At 42.8% G+C, this 24,472-nt stretch overlaps 1 protein-coding gene across 1 annotated transcript; it reads right to left on the reverse strand.

Annotated features, from left to right (window-relative positions):
* Positions 1–5,662: 5,662 nt before the first annotated feature.
* LOC121928745 (probable E3 ubiquitin-protein ligase makorin-1) lies at positions 5,663–23,415 on the reverse strand. The gene is made up of 8 exons (XM_042463892.1): positions 23,255–23,415; positions 17,785–17,904; positions 12,882–13,204; positions 11,221–11,324; positions 10,114–10,328; positions 8,776–8,886; positions 7,703–7,847; positions 5,663–6,631 (listed from the first exon to the last, which is right to left on the reverse strand). Exons 1-8 carry the CDS (start codon positions 23,317–23,319, stop codon positions 6,482–6,484), a joined length of 1,233 nt encoding a protein of 410 aa, XP_042319826.1. The 5' UTR covers positions 23,320–23,415; the 3' UTR covers positions 5,663–6,481.
* Between the last annotated feature and the right edge of the window lie 1,057 nt (positions 23,416–24,472).

Consider the following 24,472-nt stretch of genomic DNA (forward strand, 5'->3'; position numbering starts at 1 on the left):
TCCATTCAGTTGTGGACTCAGCCAAGTCTGATGATGTTCCAATGTGGTTTGTTTTAATGCTTGGAAGGGATATTTTTATGTTTCATTATCAGCGAATTAAAGTGTTTTAAGACTTTAATCCCCTTTCATACTCTTTGCAGGGTAATTCTTGTCAGGATCAGTTGCAACATGGAAACCTCCAAGCAAGTTGTGGAACAAATTGTTGTTGTGTGCGTCTGAGTTGTTTAGGGCTAATGACGACCCTAAGGCGAAACTGTAATTGGGTTTTCTTGTCAAATTTCTTCAGAGGGAGGGTTGCCATTGCCTTCCTCTGAGGCTGAGAGAGTGTGACTTGCCCAAGGGATTCGAATCCTAGTCCAAGGCTCAAACCACAACACCACACCGGAATGCCAAATTCCTATAAAAACAATGTTTGTTGTCATGTGCCTTCAAGTTGTTTGCGCTTATGGGACCCTAAGGCAAAGCGGTTTTCCTGGCAAGAGTTGTTCAGAGGCGGTTTGCCTTTGACTTCTCCTGAGGCTGGAGAGTGTGACTTGTCCAAGGTCACCCAGTAAGTTTACATGGCTGAGCTGGGAATTGAACAGTTGTCTCCAGAGTCGTGACCAACATTCAAACCACTGCGCTATCAAAAGTTTTACGAACTTCAATTTTGCAGGCTCTGTTCCCAATGGTTGCCCTCAGAAAGCAATGAGAGAAACATTTCCCAGTCAATGACAGCAGCAAAGACAAGCATTCGTCCTTTTTCTCACTCAGGATTTTATTTCAAGAAGCAGCAATAAGAACCAGTAATTTTTCCAGAGCTCTGCAAGTGCTTTTATAAATACAGTCTTGTGCCTTTCTGCTGAGAAGCAACCTAGTGATGTGATAAGACTCATTCACTGTGCTTGTATTTAAAATTATACCTTCAAACAGTTTTTAAATGTCCCCAAATGTCAAAACAGTCATAAACTCAAAAATTCCAAATAATGCTAGGTGTGTTGAGCAGGACTTAGAATCATAGAATCATGGAGCTGGAAGAGACCACAAGGGCCATCCGTCCAACCCCTTGCCACGCAGGAACTCTCATCAAAGCATCCCCAACAGATGGCATCCAGCCTCTGTTTAAAAGCTCCAAAGAAGAAGACCCCACCACATGCTAAGGAAAGTTTTCCACTGTCAAATGGTTCTTACTGTCAGAAAGTTCCTCCTAATGTTAAGATGGATCTCTTTTCCTGCGTTTGCATCTATTGCTCCATGTCCTATTCTCTGCAGTAGCAGAAAAAAAGCTTGCTCCATCCTTGAAATGACATTCCTTCAGATATCTAAACAGGGCTATCATATCACCTCTTAACCTTCTTTTCTCCAGGCTAAACATACCCAGCTCCCTAAGGCGTTCCTCATAGGGCGTGGTTTCCAGACCTTTCACCATTTTAGTTGCCCTCCTTTGGACACACTCCAGTTTCTCAATGTCCTTTTTGAATTGTGGTGCCCAAAACTGGACACAATATTCCAGGTGGGGCCTGACCAAAGCAAAATAGAGTGGCACTATTGCTTCCCTTGATCTAGACACTATACAGTGGACCCTTGTTATATGCTGGTGTTTGGTTCCAAGATCCCCCGTGTATAACAAAATCCATGTATGCTCAAATCCCATTAAATATAATGACATAGCAAAATAGTGTCCCTTATAAAAAATGGAAAATCAAGGTTTGATATTTGAAATTTATACTTTTTTTGAACATTTTCAAACCATGTATCCTTGAATCCGTGAATAAGAAGGGCCGATTGTACTTCTATTGATGCAGCCTAAAATCGCATTGGCCTTGTTAGCTGCCACATCGAACTGTTGACTCAAGTTCAACTTGTGGTCTACTTGGACACCCAGATCCCTTTCACATGTAGACTCGTTCAGCCAGGTGTTCCCCCATCCTATATCTGTGCATTTCATTTTTTTATTTTTTATTTTTTGCCCTAAGTGCAGTGCTTTCTAATCTATTAAGGTCATTTTGAATTTTCATCCTATCCTCTGCGGTATTAGCTATTCCTCCTAATTTGGTGTGATCTGCAAATTTGATAAGCATGCCCCCTATTAATTCATCCAAGTCATTGGCTTACAGCTGAGACTGTTCACAGCCATAGACTTATAATAATTGTACATTAAGAATATCTCGGAGTCATTTCAAGTTTCCATATACAGTCACTCTTCCATATCCAGATTTTTTTTATCTGTGGATTCAACCCTCCACACTTTGAACCATCCACGCCTTGAAAAATATTTTTTAAAAACTTAGAATTCCAAAAAGCAAACCTTGATTTTGCTTTTTATCTAAGGGACACCATTTTACTATGCCATTGTATTTAATGAGATCTGAACATCCACGGATTTTGGTATCCATGGGGGATCCTGAAACCAAACCCCAGAGGTTACCAAGGACCCACTTTACAGTATATAGTAGCTTCTGCTCAAAGAACATGGGAACAGTCCTTTAAAAGTAATGCAGTTTCATACCACTTTAACTGCCATGGCTCTATTCTATGGAATCCTAGGACCTGTAGTTCATTGTGGCACCAGAGCTCTCTGAGGACTTTATCACACAGGGACAATTGGAACTATAAATGGTGATTATCTCATGCAAATCATGCATTCACGATTAAGATTTTCACACGTTGTGATTAAAGCGCCATTATCCTGGGAATATCCCTTGAAAATCACGCAATAGCGATAAAGGTTTTCACACAACATTGTGATAAAAAGCGATTAAAGTGTCATTATCCCGGGGAATAATCAGGCAATAAATAGCAACAAATCATTCACAGGAAAATCCTGAGAATTTGCTGCTGTTTATTGCCTGGTTATTCCCGACATAATGGTTCTTTTATTGCACTGTGTGAAAAGGTTAATCGCGTTTTAATCACGATTGCAAGGTTTTCACGGGATAATCATTAAACTGCCAATTTCCCACCCATGTGATAAAGTCCTGAGAGGCAGCTAAATATCTCATAAACTACAAATCCCAAAATTCCACAGAACTGAGCCAAGGCAATTAAAGCGGTGTCAAAACTGCATTAACTCAACATTGCTTTACTACTGTTATGTGTAGCACTTCCTTGTCATTTTTGTAACCTCACTTTTGAGAACATTTTGAGTAATTTTTGGCAGCTATGGAAAGAACCACCAGCAAGTAACACAACAAATCAGGGGTTTTCCCCACTGCTACAAGGCCTAACTGGAAAGCAGCTTTCCAAAGTCTGCATAAACTGTTTTCAGGTTTCTCCTTCAACTTCTCAGTGCTATTAGCAGGGAGGCAGCTGGTTGCCTCAAAAGAACTTTCCAAAGCTATTCTTTTGCTATTTAGAGACACAGCTGTGTTAAATCTGAATGCAAAGGGATCTTGTAGCACCTTTGAAACTGAGAAAGTAACCTAAAGTTAGTCTCAAAAGGTGCTACAAGATCCCTTTGCATACATTCTTTTGCTACGTTTGGTGTTAAGGTTTAAAGAGGCCTTGGTGATGAAGTCTCGTCCATCCACCAATTCCTGTTTTATGGCAGAAGCCAACAGCCCAAGGAACCCTGCAAGGTCTGATTGCCTCTTGCATTTGTGTGGTGCCTTTCCAATTCAAAACCGTTGAAATACCCCTCCTAAGGCCTAGATAGTGGCATTAAAAACAATGGGATGGGCAGCTGTGTGAAAGGTAGCAGCCCATTTTCACACACCTCAGGTAATTTTAGTAAGCCCAGTGACCAGACATCCTAACTGCAAAGCACTGCAAAATGCAGGACAGCAAAGAAAAATGGAGGACATGACAAAATAAAACCTGAACGCACTCATATAAATTGTAAATGCATCCTTCTTAGCCCTGCTCAAAATGGAACACATTTTGAAATTCCTTCTGGAAAAGGTTGAAACGGAGGACATGTCCTGCAGGAGGATGTCTGGTCACCCTGGGTAAGCCAAACTAGTGTGCCTGAAAGTGAACCAGAAGTGATGTCACTTCCAATTCCTGTTAGGGACAATCTTCAGCCATGCTTCGGGGGTGGGGAAGAAAACTGCATTTTGAGCTAGTTTTAGGATGTTTTGATTTTAAGGCAACTTTCCCCATCTCTGAATTACAATAGGGTGGGGTTTTTTTAACTAGAAAGTGTCTCCCCAAAAATTCTCTTAAAACTGAATTTATGGCCTAGTCTTAAGATAAGATTCCCCGCTCCACTTGAACTATCTTCTCTTGTGTAAAACCAGCTTCTTTCCACAACTGTATCTGCACTCATTAAGTTTTTTTTAGTCAATGAAAAATGGAATTAAAAAGATAGGATGGGAAGAATGGCTGGGGCTAGAGTGGCCATATAAACAGCAGTGCTTTCAGCTTCAGTTGTCTGTCCATTGAGGAAATAATGCGGACTTTAGTTTGTGATGTACTATGCTGGCAGAAGTTAACTTCTATCGATATGAAAGATACAGGAGCCCTGATGTCTCTTCCCCCTGGACTTGCCTGGGGAGATCTGGATCAAGGAATTCTAGCATACCTATAAAGGTGTACCACATACCTCTATACATTTTGTATAAACAAATACAGTAACTGAATCCTTCACTGCACATCTTGCATGAGTAGGGGGTTGGACTGGATTAACTCCAAGGCATAATCCATTTCAATGAACGATAGTGGAACAGACTTGTATGTTGCATTCTAGTGCTATTCACTTCACAAAAAACAGCACGGAACCTACATACCATCCTAGGAAGTGGTCAGATGGGCTGTACACAGCAATTGTATTTATTTTATGCACTTACCTTGATTTCAACAGGAATTACTTTGGAATAAACATACATAGTATTGCTCTGTAAGAAGCTGCCTTATGCCAGGTCAAACTTTTTATTCCTTTCTTAGCAGGTGAGGGTTGTAAAACCACAGGATTTCATAGCTTTTTTTCTCTGTACCATCCGTCTTTCCCTGCAGGCCAAGGGTTAACAGGTTCTCAATGCCTACTTTAGAATATAATGTGGGCAGGCATGAGGGAATGTGTGCCGCCTTGTTGTTGAATGCCATTTGCCAATAGCCCTAGCCAACCTGGTTAGTGATGCAATATGATGGTCACAGTAGTTTCTGCAGGGGCATTAAGGTTTCCCATGCTTTAATTGGATTAAGGAGCAGGCAGCAGCAGGTACTGTTAACTTCAGATAGAAGAAATGCACAAAGCTTCATCTTAGAAACATGCTTAGAATCAAACATGAACATTTTATTGCAGAAATATGGTACGTAAACATTTTGTTTATAATTTTTTGGTGAAGGCTCAAGGATTGTGAGAATATCCCAAGAGCACTGTAAATATCAACCTACTGGCAACCCATCCAAACAACTTAGAAAATTATATTAGTGTATGTGGCATTTTATTGATAAATCTGCATACTGAAGAATGTTTGGGGGCTAGCAAATCATTTACACTCTTCTTTCTTTATAAACCTACAGAAAAGTGACAACCCATGGCCCAGCATTGGCAAGCATTATCTTCTGTCAACCATATCCATCCATATATGGCTAGACACACATTTCAATAGTAAGAAGGGAATGAAGAGCACATGATTGCAGAAGAAAAAGATTTTGAACATGTATATGTGTGCAAACTGCAAAATGAATCATCTACCAACCACATCATCAAGGTTTTAACAAATCATTAGGAAGAAGAGGATTAATTTTTAAAGCTCATTTTATTTCACATTCTCTAGATTATTCCAGAATTAAAAAATACATATGGGGGCTTACTGACCCCTGATCTTAAGGTTAAATTACTGAGTTAAGCTTCTGATACAAATTGATCACTGCATCAATAAAAAATAGAGGTTTAGCTTACACTCCCCCCCACTAAGTCTCTCCCTGCACCTACATCTGGCCTACTGTATAGACACCCAACAGTACTGCTACACAACAACAAGATGCACGTGCTACCTGCTGTAGATAATAGCACTGCTCAGCAACCCTGCCTTCCTGAGGAAACAAATACGCAGCAGCATGAACACACCAAAACACTCAGCCACTCCAGAGTACACAGAGACTGAGCTCCATAAAACCTGGTAACCTTTTAGAAGTGACACAGCTGGGAGACTCTCCATGGATCCCATGTCAGAAACCCAGGATGCAATTAACTGTAAGGGCAGGAAGGAGGAGATGTGAATATCTACACAAGCACAGGACAGGAGAATGGCAGTGCAATCTGTAAGATATAAAAATACAATGTGCCAAAAGTGGAGATAGCACTAGCTTGGCCTGTGGATCAGGAAGCCTTGCCTAATATAGAATGAGTCCCTTGCATCATGTTCCCCCAGTCTATGCATTCCAGAAGAAATACTCTAAAGACCTGCCAAACAACTAAGAGCCATTAAGCTGATCAAGAGTCAAGACATTTTTCATTCCACACCCATCCTTCAAGCCACAGCTTCACATTTCATTACGACTGTTCCCAGAGCCAGCTACACACAGCCTCCAAAGAAGACATTGTCGTCATCATCATCTAGTCAGAAGAATCACTTGAATCCCAGAGAAAGTCTGAAAAGTCGAAGTCTCTATCTCTATGCAGGAGTGCAAAGGTAAGAGCCCACTGGACAAGGTACATGTCATCATCCTCCTCATCCGAGCTGTCAGATGGAGATAGATTATAGGCCTGCAGAAAGGGATATAAAAAAAAAAAGAAGGCCTGAAATCACACCACTAATCTGTAAAGAGCAAAAAGGTTTATGTCAGAAGCATAGACAAGTTTTACCAGACATGGTAAAAGCAATAATGTACACCAAAATAAGGAGTGCTGGCTTTGTCTGTTGTCATCATAACTCTTAGGAAAATAAAACTGTACTATAAATAGGATTCAAAGCCATAGCCATGGTAGTTAGTTATACAAAGGGATCCAGTAGCACCTTTACAACTGAAAAGATTTGTAGCATAAGTTTTTGTAGACTCAGACAACAAAAGCTTATGCTAAAAACTTTTCTCTCGGTCTCAAAGGTGTCATTAGACTCCTTTGTATGAATAGGAATTATTAAGGCTGGCCCAACAACTGGAACATATGCTCATGATGGCAACAAACAATTCCTAACAGTGTACATCTTGATACTGTGTTGTCAGTAGAGGACAGGAAATGACGATGTGTGATCTTGCAGATGTTGTTATACTGCAACTGTCAGCAGCCCTAGACACTATGGTGAAGGTTGGTGGGAGTTGTGCTCCACATTATCTGGAAGCTCAGATGTTCCACTGTTCTGTAGCAGAGATGGGGAGGTGCTAGACTATGATCTATTGGTAGATTCATGGGTGATTTAAAGTTGATTAGAACAGGCTACTGAATACCAACTGTTTGACAGGAGTAACAAAACTTTCATACCTCTGAAATGAAGAAAACTGCTGGGTGATACCAACATTGGATTTTTCTGTTAAAAGAACTGTGAACTCGTTACTGATGCTGAACAAATTCTTGGTCTGAGTTTTGTGCTCAGTCTCCCTGTTCTTATTTCTACCAAGTACTATATATGTGCACTTTGAGACACCATTTTGCATCTGGCTCCAGTTGGATACTGAGGACCCAATAATAAAAAATAAAATAGATCCCCCATTCCTGTTCTATAACAATTGTAAGAATCCAGGTGCACACTAGTTTTGGACTAGCAGGATGTTTTGGGACAGCCTGAAGAAAGAATCCTAGTGAGCCTATCTTGAGTGTTATCAAGGTAGCTTTACTCACAATGGGTTGCCGTCTCCGCCGTTCAGGTCTTTGTCGTGGCCTTGCAGCAGGAAGGTGGCCTCTAGGAAGTTCATGCAAGTAGATACACTCTGATTTAAATGGGCATTGACCATTGCCTCTGACAAAGAATTTGCACCTTATTTTGCTAGAGGAAAATGAAGATAATGATTACATTAGAGTAGAAACAAATATTTGGATTGTTTTTCCAGATATATAATCCAAGGTTAAACAAATTACCTAATCTTAATTCTTTGCTTTTTCAGGAATGTAGGAAGGCACACTGCAGTTTTATAGCACAGTGGCAGCTAGCACATATTATAATGTACGCTTATTTAGAGTAAACGAATATTAATTAATCACCAATGTGTTCTTAAATATATAAGCTATGTTAAGAGGGCAGGAAGCCCACCGAAACCAGAGATCTGAAAAAAAGCATGGGGATTTGGGCATCATCTATGTGGCCCTCCAGATGTTGTTGGGCTGCAACTACCGTCAGCTCTAGTCAGCATAGCCACACACACACCTCGCAACACCTGAAGGGCCACACAATCGCCACACTTGCTGTAAACCAATATTGTTATACAGACCCGAATACAATTTCATAACAGTGAACTGGATATATAGTGAGAAGAATCAGAGAAGAACCAAAGATATGGCAGCAAGGCTTAAATAACAGTGAAGGAAGCATCACATTCCATGACCATGGATGAGACCTCTCTATTCAATAATATGACAGTCATGGGAGTTACTCAGTACCTGGTCCTTCAACAAGTCTGGACAAACTTTCAACTTTTAAATGGAGTTTTTGACCTTACAAGATATGTTTCCGTCCAAGAAATGCATTATCGGTCTGGTCTTCCCATTGTTCTTGCACTGCTTTCAGATGAAGGATTATAATTTATAATAACTTCCTCCAACCTGATTGATACCTTCCACCTTGTCTGGGAGTGCCAAGGCTGTAGTCCAAAACAACTGAAGAGCACTAGATTGTCAACAGCATTAGATCATGCTTTTCCAAAGTAAGAAATATGTAGAAATACTAGATAGTTTTCACTGATGAGACAGTTACTTACCTAGTCCGTGCCTTGAAAGTCTCAATCAGTTTTTCTTTCTCTTCTGATTCAAAAACCCAGTACTTGTTGGGGATAAAATAAGTTGAAGTGACTCTGCATTCTGGACAGCCCCTAGGGGATAAACATAAGATGATGGGACAAGATTCACTGTTCATGTGGCACTTTAGTCCCCTAAATGTTAACATCATTCATAGTTTTGAATCAAGATCAGATATTTCTGAAGGTTTGAGCTTGGCATCAGCAGCCACAGCTAGTCATAATAATTTGATTAAATACCTTGTTTTCCCCACAGAAATGCATGTAGTGTTTGTGTTCTAAGTAACTGTTCCCTAAATGCCCGCTATATTAGACACTGGATTATCTCTAGATACTGACCTATGCTGCTTTGGTTTTTTGACATCTAGTGACATAACAAGAAGTCAAAAATATAGTATGACTTAAGGATTATTTCCATGCGCCCAGTCTATGCAGCATGTTTGTAGTATCAAGGTCTCTTTGTATACAGAACTTTTATATTGAATTTGCAAAAAGTGTTGTGCTTGTTATAGATTATATGGTGATATTTTCAGGAGGAAATGTTTCAGTTATAGTAATTTGGTGAAACTTCTATAATAGCACAGAATAGGGTGAGTTCTAAACAGGTGGTCCCAATATACAAATATGTTTTCTTTTTTCCCTGTAACTTTTCTATGCCCAAACCACATCCATGTCGAGTTTCCATGACAGTGTGATTAAGTATGTTGACTTGGGACTTTGGAGATCTCCTTTCAAGTTCTTACTGAGAGATGAAACTCATTTCGGCCAACTACTCTTTCTCCAATTGGTCTACCTCAGAGGGTTGTTGGAAAGTTAAAGTGCAAGGACTAAGGAAGGTAAGATATAAATGTAATTAACAAATAAATACTACAGGCACAATCCCATGCCCTGAAGTGATTGTCAAGACCAACATTCTCCCAGCAGGACAGCAAAGACATGACATATCCAGTTTCATCCACATTGTTGTGATATTTGCAAAGATACAATGTCCAGAAAAACAGCTTCCATGGGTTGGAAATGTTGCTTTTTGGACTACAACTTGCAGAATGCCCAACCTGAATAGCCACTGGAAGTGTGGTCAAAAGGTAACTTCTCTAAACTCTGGTAATTATCATTATGGTCATTATGGTCTTCCTGCCTTCTCACCAACTGCTGCATCATTTTTATTGAAACTCAAATCTCTATATGGTAACTGACTATGTACCAGGATGCCAGGGCAGATAGTTCATGCTTCCAATAGTAACCCAACAGAAGACTTAGTTTACATAAGCATAGGAGAAGAGATTACCACAGAACCCTTACTTTATTACTGTACTGTGAAAGTCGCGACTCTTCCGCCACTTCCGGATGCAACCAACACAATAGGCATGGGTACAATTGGGAAGAATGCCAAAAAGACGTTCCTCAGGTAAGGCCTTCTGAGAAACCTTGTCCATGCAGATGCCACATACCACATCCTCACTCTGTGCCACTGCAGCAGCTGTAGCACCTGATGTTGCTCCTGAACTCCCAGCTGCCTGAAAAAGGTTCAACACACCTGGTTGTAAAAGCAGATCCTGACTGCCTTCTGATGCCAGAAGCAGAATCAGACAAATTCTGATCAAAAGGACATGATGACTAACCCATTCTAGACAATGGGACACATGGAAAGAGACCCTACCTCAATCCATTTTAAAAGCTGCAAAAATCTAAAATCATAACACAAGGAATGGAAGTGGGGGGAAGGAATGCTTGGTGCACAAGCAAGATTCTGCTGTTTAGCCTTGCATCTTAACTCATCTTCTCAACATCTCCTTTTCCTTCCTAATAATTCTCTCCTTTGTTCTCCTGGTTTGTTTACACATCTCTTTTCTCCTGATCTTTTCACACATAGTACCACATCTATCCCTCTCCTGTTTTTTTCCTCTTGTCCTTTCAACTTCCCTCCCTCATTCCATTTCCTCTCCCAAGACTGGTTGACCAAGCAGTAGAGCCCATCAGCTTCTTTTATCTGTGTGCCACCCACAGATGTGGGTGGAAGTGATGGAAAGGTAAATAAGGAAGGACATAGAGTGTACCAGTCAACATTTTTCTATTAAGGGAGGAGTAAAACATACACACAGTGTCAATTTCATCATGTCCTTGAAGCAGTCATTTTTATTTCAGATTTCACAGTCTAGGTACCATACTATTACATTTACTCTAAATCACAGTAGGAAGGAATTAGCACCAAGTCTCTGCAGCATCAACACAGAAACCCTACAAACCTCCCTTGCTTTTGCCCTCTAAGGGGAATTTCTGAAGAGATGAAGAGTATCAGGAGGTTTGTTGTTCTACCACCTAATATAATTCTAAGACTACAAACTCTCTAAAGATTTTTATGACAAAGTTTAATCTTATCACCTCTATCTGTTGGGACATCTCACCTACCTTTGGTTCCTCTGAAACCAGAGAAGCAAGAGCAGCCTCCTTAGTGGGCACAACTCCTGGCATCAAGGATGTGGTGTCAGTTTTCTTCTCATGGGATCTAGAATCTGACCAGGAGAGACACAACTAAGCAAGAGATCTTTTTGCTAATAGTCCACATAGTAATGCTATGTTTATAAGAGTGCTTTGAAATGTTAAATGCTATATAAAAGAAGAAGAAAGCAAGTCAGAACCACAGGCCTCGGCACCCCACAAAGAGATAAAAATGCATAATATCAAGTGATAAAAGCCAGAGGGAAGAGCAGAAACATCTCTTCTCTTCTTCATTCTGCAGAGTTTTTGGTTACTGCAGGGTATCACTAGATGGCAGTTCAGCTCACAAGGCTTATGAAGAGCACTTTGCTTTCCCTGCTTCTACTCCCAATTCTTCCCTGCAAACAAGATACCTTTCATTCATAACTGTACAGAAGCCACACGAGTACTTGTAGGAGTATGTGTTTGGAATGTTGGAAATGACAGGCAAGAGCTTGAAAAATGGTATGAGAATCAGTTAGGGATTAGCTGCCAGAGGGAACTAGAGTGTGGTTGTGGCAGTGTGTGGAAGTTAAGAAAGTAATGTTTAGTTGCCAGAGGAAATTGGAATGTGGTTGTGGCAATGTGTGGAAGTTAGAAAGAATAGCGTCAGCACTGTTTATTGTTTAGGTTAACTGGTGTGGGTGGATTTTAGATTAGATATATTTAAGTAAATAAAATAAACAGGTAGGTGCTTATTTGCATAACCGGAATATACAAGAAAGTGCTTTTCAGAAAGTACACTAGACAATAGCTTTTTATTTCACTTCTTTTTTTAATAAGGTTAATTGTTTCACAGGTAGTTGTTTCTCAACTGGCTACTTTGTATCTGTGGTGGAAGCACAAATATAAAAGTGAACAATTAAATAGCAGTAACCAGTTCACAGCTGTAAGTTTCTAAGTGAGAGAAAGTTCAAGAGGACAGCTGAGGTCAAAGCCAGAAAACCTCAAAACTGAAGGGGGAAAGGAGTCACAGAGCTGTTTCAGTATACTGGCTGGGGCAAGTAGAAAAATTATTTTTTTTAAAAGGTATAAATAAAAAATTTTCCCCCAATACTTGCACCTCTGCTGACAGAAGAAGGTCTATTGGTGGGAAGTGTGGGAGAGTTGCCAAAGGCATTTAAGATGGAGGCAGGGTCTGAACTTGGCTTATTTACAATAATGACAAATTGAAACCTTATGGATCTTAATAACAAAACAAGCCTTATATTTTGATAAGAGTTACTCATTTGTTGTCAAATGATAAGAGATCAAGAGAAGCAGGCTGGATAAGTATGAAGGAGAAGATCAGAGTGCTGGTTCTGGTCACAGCTGAACCAGTTTATGAACCACAAGACACTCTGCCTCCAACAGGCAATCTTTGTCTTTCCAAATGTTTTGAATGGCAACTCCCACAACCTTGTACCACTGGCCATGCAGAGTGGTCTGAAAGGATTTGTAGGCCACATGCCCCTTACCCCTCATCTAATCAATATAATTCTTACAAGTGGTCTGAATTTCAGTTGGCCCCTGAATTCCCAAATGTTCCTACATCACTGGTTGACTCTGGGAGCTATAATCAGTTTCCTACATTCCTCCTGCCAGCAGCTTACCTGAGGTTGCCTCCCTGGGGACAAATTCTTTACTGAGGGCCCAATTCGGGGGATGCAAAGGAGGGATAGCTTTTTCTGCATCTTCATCTCCCTCATCCAACGACATGCTCATGCTTCCGAAGTTCATCTGTAACTGTTCCATGCTTGAGAAAGTGGGTTCAGAATCACGCCGGGCACCACCCCAGCTCCTTACTGAAGCTTCTGGTAAAATGGCTGGCTCTGAGCCCCGACGATTCAGTGACAATACACCTCCTTGCAATCCATGGTAGGCAGACTCTGAGCCACATCTGCTCAAGACTGGCACTTCCTGGATATGCTGGTAGCTGAGAGAATTGATAGTGATATATTAGCTTATTCAAGAAAACATAGCATGCAAGTGTATTATCTCACTCAAAAAATGATCTACGTTACTTCTGTCATCTTACTGCTGAAAATTGGTAAATTGGAGTGTAGCAAAAAGACAGATTAGCCTGGGATAGCAACAGCCATCACAAGGCAGCTGATGTCAACCATTATGATGCTGGCTGGAGAAGGTTGAAAATTCTGTTGTGGCAATTGTAGTTTGTTAGGGTTTAGACTCCAGAGTAAGGGTTCTGCCGAGTCCAGAGAAGGACATGAGTTCCAGAAGGGAACCGTTGTTAAGGTCTAGAGTGAAGGACTTTTAGCCAAGTGAGAGAATTATTATGGTTAGCAGGAATGGCGATACTATTAGCTTGTAGGATAGGAATATAAATAGGAAAGGACAGTTTGAGAGTCCTTGAGAATTAGTAATGTTGATACTCTGTGGAGTGTTGAAGATTTGTAACACAGTTAACATTCAAAAAGTCATTTTACCAACTGTAAACTGACTGCAGGTGGATGCGACAGTCAGGAGCACCTGTTATCAGCTTCGGTTGATACGCCAGCTGCGACCCAACCTAGGCCAGGGGGACCTTGAAACAGTGATACATGCTCTGGTAACCTCTCGGTTGGATTTCTGTAACGCGCTCTCCATGGGGCAACCCTTGTACCAAACCCGGAAGCTTCAATTAGTGCAGAACATGGCAGCCAGACTGGTCACTGGATGTTCCAGGTCCAGCCATATAACACCTGTTCTGCAAGATCTACATTGTCTGCTTATTCGCTTCCGGGCGCAATACAAGGTGTTGGTTATAACCTATACAGTCCTAAATGGCTTGGGCCCAGGGTACTTGGAGGACCGCCTCTCCCCATATAATCCACCCCGCACACTCAGGTCAGCTGGGAAGCAACTTCTGAGGGTTCCTCCTTCAGAGGGCAACAGAGGGCGTTTTCAACCTCAGCCCCGCAGTTATGGAACTTGCTTCCCGAAGTGCTCCACTCGACCCCCTCCCTCGACCAATTTAGGAAGAGACTCAAAACCTTTCTCTTCGAACAAGCTTTCCCCCAGATGTTGTAACGCTTCTTCCCCCCCCTCCTCTTGCACCTGCACTTTGGCTAGTTTTTGTACAGTTTTTAATCTGTGTTTTTAATTCTTTGGTTTTAATGTTTAATATTGTATTGTTTTTATTTGTCGTTTGTTGTTGCCATGATGCTGTAACCCGCCTTGATCTCAAGGAAAGGCGGGCTACAAATAAACGATTATTATTATTATTATTATTACTACTACTACTAAATAACACAAGTGCCTGAGCCAATAACTGTTTATTTTGAAACTATTCAAGTAACATCTGGTTGAAACACCTGTTCAATAAAGTTCAGTTTTTATTTCAACAAAAGCTTGCCTCCAGTTTAAATAACATGAACATTGCCATCATTATAGAATATTTTAAAACAAAGAGTTTAAAAGGGTCTGCTGCAGTGTGGGGATACAATGTCACATTATTATTTTGGTGGCAGTCATATTAAGGAGGGAGTGCATTTCACATCAACGTGACATAAATTTGGTGGCAGCAGTGGGATAATAAAGCCCAGAGTGCTGTCATCCAAAATGTATGTGACATAAATTTGGTAGCAGCACCAGGATACGGAAATCCGGTTGCTGAGAGTGTGCTTGGGTTATAGGGTTCTGAGGGTGAATTTCCAGAAGGCCAATATTTAATTTGAACTTTAGAGTGGAAAGTTCAATAGTTTAAAATGGCTGTTGCTATCCCAGGCTAATCTGTGTTTTTGCTACAGAAGAGCGAGACAATCTCTGTGATTCAGCCTCTCCTTCTGTGTTCTAAAAAGCCGAAGGGACTTTTGGTGCAGCAGAAAGGGCTGCAAGGTGAGTTAGTAAAAATCTCCTACGTGCTCTTTCTCCAATAGGTGCTTTGATGACTCCAAACACCATCATTTGATTCAGCCTCTGCTGAATCCTGATGCCTTCCATGAATGGAAGGAGTTCTTCCCTTCATGGAATGGTGATACTGAATTCCAACCAGATACAATCTATTTCCCCAGCCTGAATCAGCAAATAATTACAGGGAGGACTGCTCTGCTGGACTGAATAAAAACTTATCTTCCTCTTTATCAGCATTTGGGACCTACAGCATTTGGCTCCAACATCCAATATGAGTAGTGGCTACTTCCTATGGAACCTAATATAATACAAAAGGTGCCAGAAGAAAATTGGTTGCTTATGTGCATGCCTAAAAATGAGAGTTGGGAAGTCCTCATTTTACTTTCAGGCCGATGCTTTCAGCTGTACTATCTACAGCAGGGGTCGGCACGGGCCGGATGCGGCCCACGGAGGACTTACCGCCTGCCCCTGCTGCCACCGCTTGCGGCTTTCGCCGCTCCCGGTCACCGCCATTTTTTCAAAAAGGCGGCGAAATCTCACGTGACCACAAGTAAGGTTGCGCGAGACTTTGGCAGGCTCTGAGAGGGCTCCAGCGGGGGCAGGGAGCCTCTGGGAGGCCTGTTGCCGTCGCTCTCCAAGAGGGCCCCGGTGGCATCAGGGGGCCTCTGGGAGTCCCGATGCCATCGCTGGCGCCCTCCAAGAGGGCCCCGGTGGCATCAGGGGGCCTCTAGGAGGCCCGATGCCGTCACTGGCGCCCTCCAAGAGGGCCCCGGTGGCGTCAGGGGGCCTCTGGGAGGCCCGTTGCCGTTGCTGGCGCCCTCCAACAGGGCCCCAGCGGCGTCAGGGGGCCTCTGGGAGGCCTGTTGCTGTCGCTGGCGCCATTCAAGAGGGCCCCAGAGGGGGCAGGGGGCCTCTGGGAGGCCCAATGCCGTCGCTGGTGCCCTCCAACAGGGCCCCAGCGGGGGCAGGGGGCCTCTGGGAGGCCAGTTGCCTTCGCTGGGGCCCTCCAAGAAGGCCCCGGCAATGGAAAAAGGGCCTCCCAGAGGCCCGCTGCCACCATCGGAGCCCTCTTGGAGGGCCCCAGCGACGGAAAAAGGACCGGCAAAGAGGAGGCGGCCTCCAGTGCTGGCGGCCCTCACCGGCTTTTTTGCCAGTCTCTGACAGGGCCTGGGGCCCCATCAGGGGCCAGCAAAGATGGGGAGGCCTGGCCCCCGGAGGGTGGAAGCTCCACCCCCGGCATGTGGCCCCGCCCCCCAGAGGGTGGAAGCTTCACCCCTGGCATGCAGCCCCGCCCCCGGAGGGTGGAAGCTCCACCCCCCGGCTTCAGCCCCCCCAGTCGCCTGAGGGACAGCGACCCGGCCCCCAGCTCAAAAAGGTTGCCTACCCCTGATCTACAGTATAGAGCCAACATTAGCCTTAGACAGAAGTCCTGTTGTCAAAGGTTATCCAATATGAAGTTCAGAGTAAACAAAGCATTATTCAATCTCAGTTCAACTATATGAATTGCTAATACCTTCTTCAATGCACTACAAAAAATATTCCAGTATCTTAGGGATCAAGAGCAGAGAATTAACCAAGCCAGTATAGAGGTGGTTTTGGCAAACGAGTCAAAACTCAGTCCTGTGCAGTGAACAATGAAGTCTGCCACCTGTGCAATGAGCCCACTACATAAACAATGCAGAGACACCTGCTACATTACACCTCTACACAACCTGTACTTCTTTAGCTTTTATTTATTTATTTACTGCATTTATATACCACTTAGTAGAACAAAATCTCTATGCAGCTTGCAAAACACTGTAACATCCTGATACAATATAAAAGAACAAGATAAAATACATATAACACAATCTAAAAAGGCAGTATACAGCAATTTATAATTTTAAACCATTTAAAGACACATTAGCAACTAATACACAAATGAGGTGAGGGAAAGCATAATTACAAACCAGAGAGATCTCACATAAACAGGGATTCTCTAAGAAGACATTTCAATCAGCAATTTCTACCTCTCAGATTATGTGTGTGGAGGAAATTCCTAAGGTAGACTGCAAGTGAAGGATGTTTTAGAGGTGGCAATGTTAGGCAATAGCACTATAATGGTTGCAGAATAACCATCAAAGCCTCCTATGAAGATCACAGGTGTCAGCTAGACACATATAAACAAAAACTGTCTGCTTGGTTCTAGTGGTAGTCTCAGACATTACTTCCAGCATCTCCACCCATGCTTTCTCCCTCTGCATAGTTTACACCAGCATTAATTTATACAACATACTCTACATGAGCTATGTCTGTCTTAGAATATTTAAAGAACTCCTTCACTATAAGGCAACTCTTTACAATTTCCCATTAGTATCTATCATCCAGTAGAATTGTACTGCTTCTGAACACTGACTATCTTTAAGGCATTACTTCTTTCTTTGGCAAAAGGTTTGTGCTACATCCAACTATACCAGTGGCACTGAGACAGTAATTAAATAAACTGGGTTATATTTCCTTGCCCCTTTGGCATTTTTGTCCAGCTCTTGGCTTTTCCAAACTTCCCAGAATCCCTCTTTTCCTGAAGTGAAACTTTAAGAATGGGATAATTAGTACCAATGCATCTGGAATATTGATCGGGGGGAATGTTGGCTCCCATCCCACCCACTTTAAAAGAATCTTTACCTGCATCGGTCTCCATAACCACAGAATCCATTCTGGAAATACTTGCAGATCTGAGTAGTCTTCCTATCATGGGAGAATCGGCAGTTCTGACCCCATCTGCAGGCTCCGCGGGCAAAATTTCTGAAACGAAGTAAAAGGTGATAATTTTTTTTACTAAGATTAGAAATCTATCTGATATCTGGAAGATACTTAGATAACAAAATCCCAGAAAAATCATCATGACAAATCCAAACATTTCTAACTCATGCCGAGTTTGAATAGTTAATTAAAGAATGGTAGAAACGTTGGTGAGCAGTTGACTTATCTAAACCAGAACAAGCTAACACAGTTGCATTGTTGGTCATCTCAACATTTATGGAGCATCTGCGGAAGTCAGGTGAAAAATTGAGGTCACACCCTACTTTAAATAAGGAGAGGGTTTGTACTTTTTCCAGCTGAAACAGACTCTGACATTTGTGTATCTTCTGCACATAATCAGCAAGGAACCCATCATCTTTTGGGAACTATAAGAATGAGACCGGAAAAAGAGCTAATTAAACAGATTGCTACATCAAATCTACCATGAGAGAGAAGTGGCTCTTCTGAATCTGAAAATGTCTGGCTGTATAGCCTTCAGTCTGCTTTGGAAAAATATTAGCTAAGGATATTGGTAAAGAAGGTGAATTTTAAAAGCAAAATATATCATCATGAGAGATAACCCCTGGCTATACTTTCATTTGTAACTATTTGGGGCTATACTTAAAAATTCTGCATCTCAGCAAAGTAAGGACATGACCAGAATTCAGCAAGTACGTATACTTACAACTATTCAGTTTGTTGTTGTGTGCCTCCAAGTTGCTTTTGATTTAGGTGACCCTAAGGCAAACCTATCGTGGGGTTTTCTTGGTAAGATTTGTTTAGAGGGGGTTTGTCATTGCCTTCCCCTGAGGCTGAGAGCATGTGACTTGCCCAAGGTTAGCCAGTGGGCTTCATGGGTACTGAAATGTTTTAGGTGGACAAGAGAAAGTGCTGCTAGAAGGGACTTACTCAGTAAACTGATATTGCAAGCACTACCTAAGTCCTATGGCAAGGAGATACTAGGAGAGAGCTATAAGAGGTATACAGGGACATATTCAACATATCTAAAACAAGTTCAAGCAGGAAGAGAATCAGCAGCATTCCTCATTTAAAAAAAAATAACGCCTGAGAGGAGGGTGCAGAAGCTCAAAATAATTAGGCAGAGAAGGGGCAATATTACCTAGAGGAAGTTCAAAGTACAGAAAACAGGGAGGAAAGACACTGTTGCACTGAAATAAACACCTGAAAAATGAGCTATTTGGTAAGAAACAGTCCAATCCAAGAACATCTAAAAAAGACATCATAGATGCCACTTTCACATTTTTAGTGCTCATGCATGAGAGACAGAAATAGGGATCTGTTCTAAGAAACTGAATATTACACAGGGAAGTGGATGTACAACTTTGCTTCCGCTCCCTGCATTTTTATGTCATCTGTACCCAAATGTAGTCTATCTGATATGCATTTTTCTTCTGCAGACTCGTACACATTTGAGAACACTAGGTCTCACATTTAGTTCGCTCCTTGTTGTACAGGAGTTAATTTCAACACTGTTAACAAGCATGGCTGACAAGCATTTTCCCTCCTTTTCCCTGGTTGCCCATGGTATAGCTGTTGCTTTCATTACCTAACGGCCTGTTTCTCAGGCCTCTAGTGAAACTGAGAAGGCCAAGGAAATTGTTATTAATTTTAAACTAACCAAATATTTTTAAAATGCAGACAGATAATTTGTGGTGTTTACAAGGCTTCCTTGATGGTGTCACTTTTGCTGGTAAAAATGGCTGTGGGGTAGGGAAGGGAAGAATGGATATAAGAAATGTAGGATAGCAAATGCAGGAAAAAGTAAGCAAGCCCTTATGTTTCAGCCCCTGTCTGACTGGCTCCAAGAAGCTTTGTACTACTTTAGCCTCCCACATGTATTTTGTGAATGGCCACTACGTTCTTATAACTATCTGTATTTCTGCATTTCAGTTCCGTCTGACATCACTGTTTACAGGCCTTCCCTTTCCTACCATGACTGTATGTATATATGTATGTGTGTAGGAGTAGATATGTCTCTCTACATGTACACACACACACACCTATCTATAATTCAACAGGCATTTCATTTAATTAGGCACATTTATTGTGAGTGTATATGTGCCTTCAAGTTACCTGTCGGTTTATGGAGATCCCATGAATTTCATAGGCTTTTCTTGGGCAAAGTAATGGTTTGCCATGCCTTCCTCTGAAATATAGCCTACAACACCTGGTACTGGTGGTCTACCATCTAAGTACTAACCATGGCTGAGCCTGCTTAGCTTCCAAGATCAGACAGGATCTTAGACCCCAGCTTTCCTGGCAAGTTGGTAAGGCACAGCTCTCCTCTTCTCCATGGAGAAGCGCCCATGTCTCTCACACTGCTTTGTCTTCAGAGACTAATCCTAGAAAATACAGCAAAATCCACAAAACAGTGATACCTTTATCAGACCAACTAAAAAGCACAAAATACATCATACAAACTTTTGATGCTTCCCTAGCTTTTTCATCAGGCAAAGATGTTGAAAATCATACAGGAGGAGAAAAGTTAAGATGTTAGAGTCACAGGCCTACATTTTGTCTCAGATATTACTTCAGTTGTCAGTTAAGATGATTTGGAGGGATATAAACGCAGGCAGAGATCACTCCACTTCTTGGCCATGTGGGTATTGGGAACAAAGGGCAGTAAAAGCCAGGCAATAACATTTCAAATCTATTAGCAGCAGCCTAATTCCCATTGAGATCCAAAGCAAAATTAGGCCTGTGAATATTATCACTTTCTTCCTGTATGATTTTTAACATCTTTGCCTGATGAAGAAGCCAGTGAAGCCTCAAAAGCTTGCATGGTGTGTTTTGTGCACTGGTCAACCAACAAATCTATCAATGTTTGGGGGGATTTTGTTGTATTCTGCATGGGCAACATGTTTACTCCTGAATATGTTTCCAACTCAGAAAAGTTATTTGCACAAACAGGAGGAGCACCTTTCCAGAAAAGTCTGACCTCACTATCCCTCAACCTGGTTTTACCGAAAAATGACTAAGGCATTAACTGTTTCCTTATCCTTTTACGAAGGTCAGAAAGGAGTCCTTCAAAGTTGCTTTCAGAGAAGCAAAAGTGTGACCCAGCTTTTATTGGCTTTGTTTTAGGCCAGGCCACAGGCCACACCAGCAACCCAAAACAGGGTGGCCAGATGTCCTAACCACAGAGGAGGACAAGGCACCGCAAAATGTGGAACATTTAAGAAAACAGTAGGACATTACAAAATAAAAGTTAAACACACTCAGAAATATAAATTCATGCCTTTTAGTCATGCCCAAAATGAAGGACATTTTAAAATTTCTCCTGGACAGAAGGTTGAAATGTAGGGCATGTCCTGGAAAAGGAGGACCACTGGTCATACTGCCCCAATGTTACCCGCAAGTCAGAGTATGTCAGAAGGCTTTTGTCTGTTGCAGAGGTGTGATCCCGGGTCAATTTTACAGTGACCCTAAAATAGGGTTTTTTTGGCCTGTTTCTCCAGAGGGGGTTTGCCACTGCCATCCTCTGAAGCTGAGAGAGTGTGACTCACCCAAGGCCATCCAGGGTTTTTTTTATGCTTGAGCAGAGAGCATGGACCCTGCTCTCCAGAGACATAGCCCAACACTCAAACCACGCTTACCCAACACTTCAGGAGTAAAATGGCTCAATTTCCTTCTTTTGAGCAACAATACGGCAAAAATAATCCGGTTTGACAGCACTAACTGCCATGACTCCATGTTATGGCATTCTGGGAATTGCAGTTTGTTGTGGCACCAGCTTCCCAGAATGCCATAGCATGCAGCCATGGTACTTAAAGTGCTGTCAAACAGGATTATTGCTGCAATGAGGATGCAGCACGGGAAGCCACATATTTGGCGCAATTTGTGCCTGTGTTGCAGAAGCAACACAACACCACACGGCAGAGGTGGGCAGGATGTGAGGTAAGCAGAAGTGAGGTCACCAAACTGAGAAGGAGGCACTCAGGTGCTGGAGGGCAAAACAATCCCAATGCTGCAACACTTCCCTAGACTTCCTACACACACAAATACATGCACACACACTTCCTTCCCAGAGTTTAGTAAGCAGCACTTAATTCAGCTCTTGCACCCAGGCCCAGCCCAACCCAGAAGAGCACTGCAAAGCCTTCTCAAGTGTTACTACCAGCCCAGCACACGTGGTTTGGAGGCCCGGGTGATCAGAGCTGGGTGACCAGGCATGTCCTCTTGTTCCAGGATACATCCTCCATTTAAGCCTTCTGTCCAGGAGGAATTAAAAAAGGTCCTCTATTTTAAGCAGGGCCAAGAAGCATGAATTTACACTTCTAGGAGTGTTTTGAGCTTTTCTTTTGGAGTGCCCCACATTTTGTTTTGGAAATGTCCCACATGCTTTCTGGGAAGTCCTCCATTTTGCAGTCCCTCTTGCTCCTTAGCGGTTAGGGCAGGGAGACCAGAGGTCCTCCCTTTCCAGGACATGTCCTCCATTTCCAGTTCCAAGAGGGAGTCCAAAAAGTCCTCTGTCTTGAGCCTGGCCAAGAAGCATGAACTTTTATTTCTAGGAACGCTTTTATCTTTTGTTTGAGAAATGTCCTACATGTTTTATTGAAGGTCCTCCATTTTGCAGTGCCTGGTTCTCCTTTCCTCTTAGGACATGATGACTATGCATCCTCCTTTTTCCTGGAGGACTTGTCCTCCACTTCCACCTTCAGTCCAGGAGGCATCCCAAAAAGCCCTCCATTTTGAGCATGACTAAGAAACACGAGCCTACATTACTAGGAGTGCTTTTATCTTTTGTTTTGGAAATGTCCCATATGTTTTCTTGAGAGGTCCTCCCTTTCCAGGACATGCCCTCCACTTCCACCTTCAGTGGAGGAATCCCAAAAGGTCCTCCATTTTGAGCAAGGCCAAGAAGCATGAACTTATTCTTCTGGGAGTGCTTTTATCTCTTGTTTTGGAAATGTTCTTGGCAAGTCCTCCTTTTCTAGGACATGCTCTCCACTCCCCCTTCAGTCCCTCCATTTTGAGCATGACTAAGAAGCACGAAGTTATACTTCTAGGAGTGCTTTTACCTCAATCAATCAATCAACCAACTTCTAGGAGTGCTTTTACCTTTTGTTTTGGACATGTCCCGGATGTTTTCTCCATTGTGCAGTGCCTGGTCCTCCTTTCCGCTTAGGGCAGCGTGACTAGACCTATGCTCCTCTTTTTCCAGGACCTGCCCTCCATTTTGAGCAGGGCCAAGAAGCATGAACTTATGCTTCTAGGAGTGCTCTGGGCTTTGCTTTTGGGGAATGCCCCACGTGTTTCCATGCATTTCTTGGGGGGGGGGCTCCCTCCTTCCCTTCCTCCCCCAGCCTTTCTTTCTTCCTTCCCTCCTTACCTGCAGGGGACTCTGCTGGGCGAGGGGCCCCCTTTGCTGGCCTGGCGAGACCACCAGGGCTCCATGGTCCCCAGCCCTCCCTCCGCAGCCAGGAGCCAGGCTCAGCCCGATCAAGAGTCCCTGCTGCTGGCCTCTCCTCCGCCTCCCTCCAGAAATAGTTCCAGCAGAGGAGGGGCTTAGGGCCGCGGAGCCCATTGGAGCAGCCACGCCGGACCCACCCGGCTGGCGAATGGAAGGGCGCGGATTTGAACCCAGCTCTCCTCCTCCGCCCAAGAGGAGGCGATGGAGGCGGGGGCCCAAGGAAGTCAACAACTTTTGCATGGTTGTCTGGCTGGGGGGCTTTTGCATTGCAAAATGGAAGAAGTGCCAGGAACACGTGGGGCATCCCCCAAAGGGTACACAAAGAGCCTTCCCGCCCAATTTTCCACTGAGCCCAGGGTCCTCCTTTTCCAGGACGTGTCCTCCATTGCAACCTTCTGTCCAGGAGGAATTCCCAAATGTCCTCCATTTTGAGAAGGGCTAACGAAGCATGCATTTATGTTTATTGGGGTGTTTTTAGCTCAGGGTGACTAGAGGTCCTCCTTTTCCAGGACCTGTCCTCCATTTCAGCCTTCTGTCCAGGAGGAATTCCAAAAAAGGTTTATGTTGAGCAGAGCTAAGAAGCCTGAATGTACATTTATTGATAGGAGTGTTTTCAGGTTTTAGTTTGTCACATCCTCCATTTTTCTGGAACTTCCTACACTTTGTGGTGCTTCGTCCTCCTTTGTGGTTAGGACATCTGGTCACCCTGAGTAAGTTTGTCCCCTCCAACGTAGTGTTTTTTTACCTTCCTTTTCCTCCAGTGAGTCCCCTGAGCTCTCTTCCTTTACTCTCCCAACAGCCCTGCCAGGTAGGACAGGCTGAGAGATAGCGAAAGGTTCACTACACTAGATAATAAGCAAGACTCATGGAGAGAAAATGGCCACGTAGAAGAGGCTAGCCTTCATGCCCACCTTTGGCTCGGCGGAATAATACATGGTTATGTTTTAAAAGTCAAAACAAGGTGCTTTTTATTCGCAGGGGGAAAGGAAGAGTTAGACCTCTGCACTGTTGCAACACTTAACAACACAAACATTTACTATCAGGTGAAGGCAATGCCTTTTGTGTGCTGTTGTGTGCCTTCAAGACATTTCCAACGTAGGGCAATCCTAAGGCAAACCCATAATGGAGTTTTCTTGG

The sequence above is a fragment of the Sceloporus undulatus genome, chromosome 4 (genome assembly GCF_019175285.1).
Source record: "Sceloporus undulatus isolate JIND9_A2432 ecotype Alabama chromosome 4, SceUnd_v1.1, whole genome shotgun sequence".
NCBI classification, from domain to species: Eukaryota; Metazoa; Chordata; class Lepidosauria; order Squamata; family Phrynosomatidae; genus Sceloporus; species Sceloporus undulatus.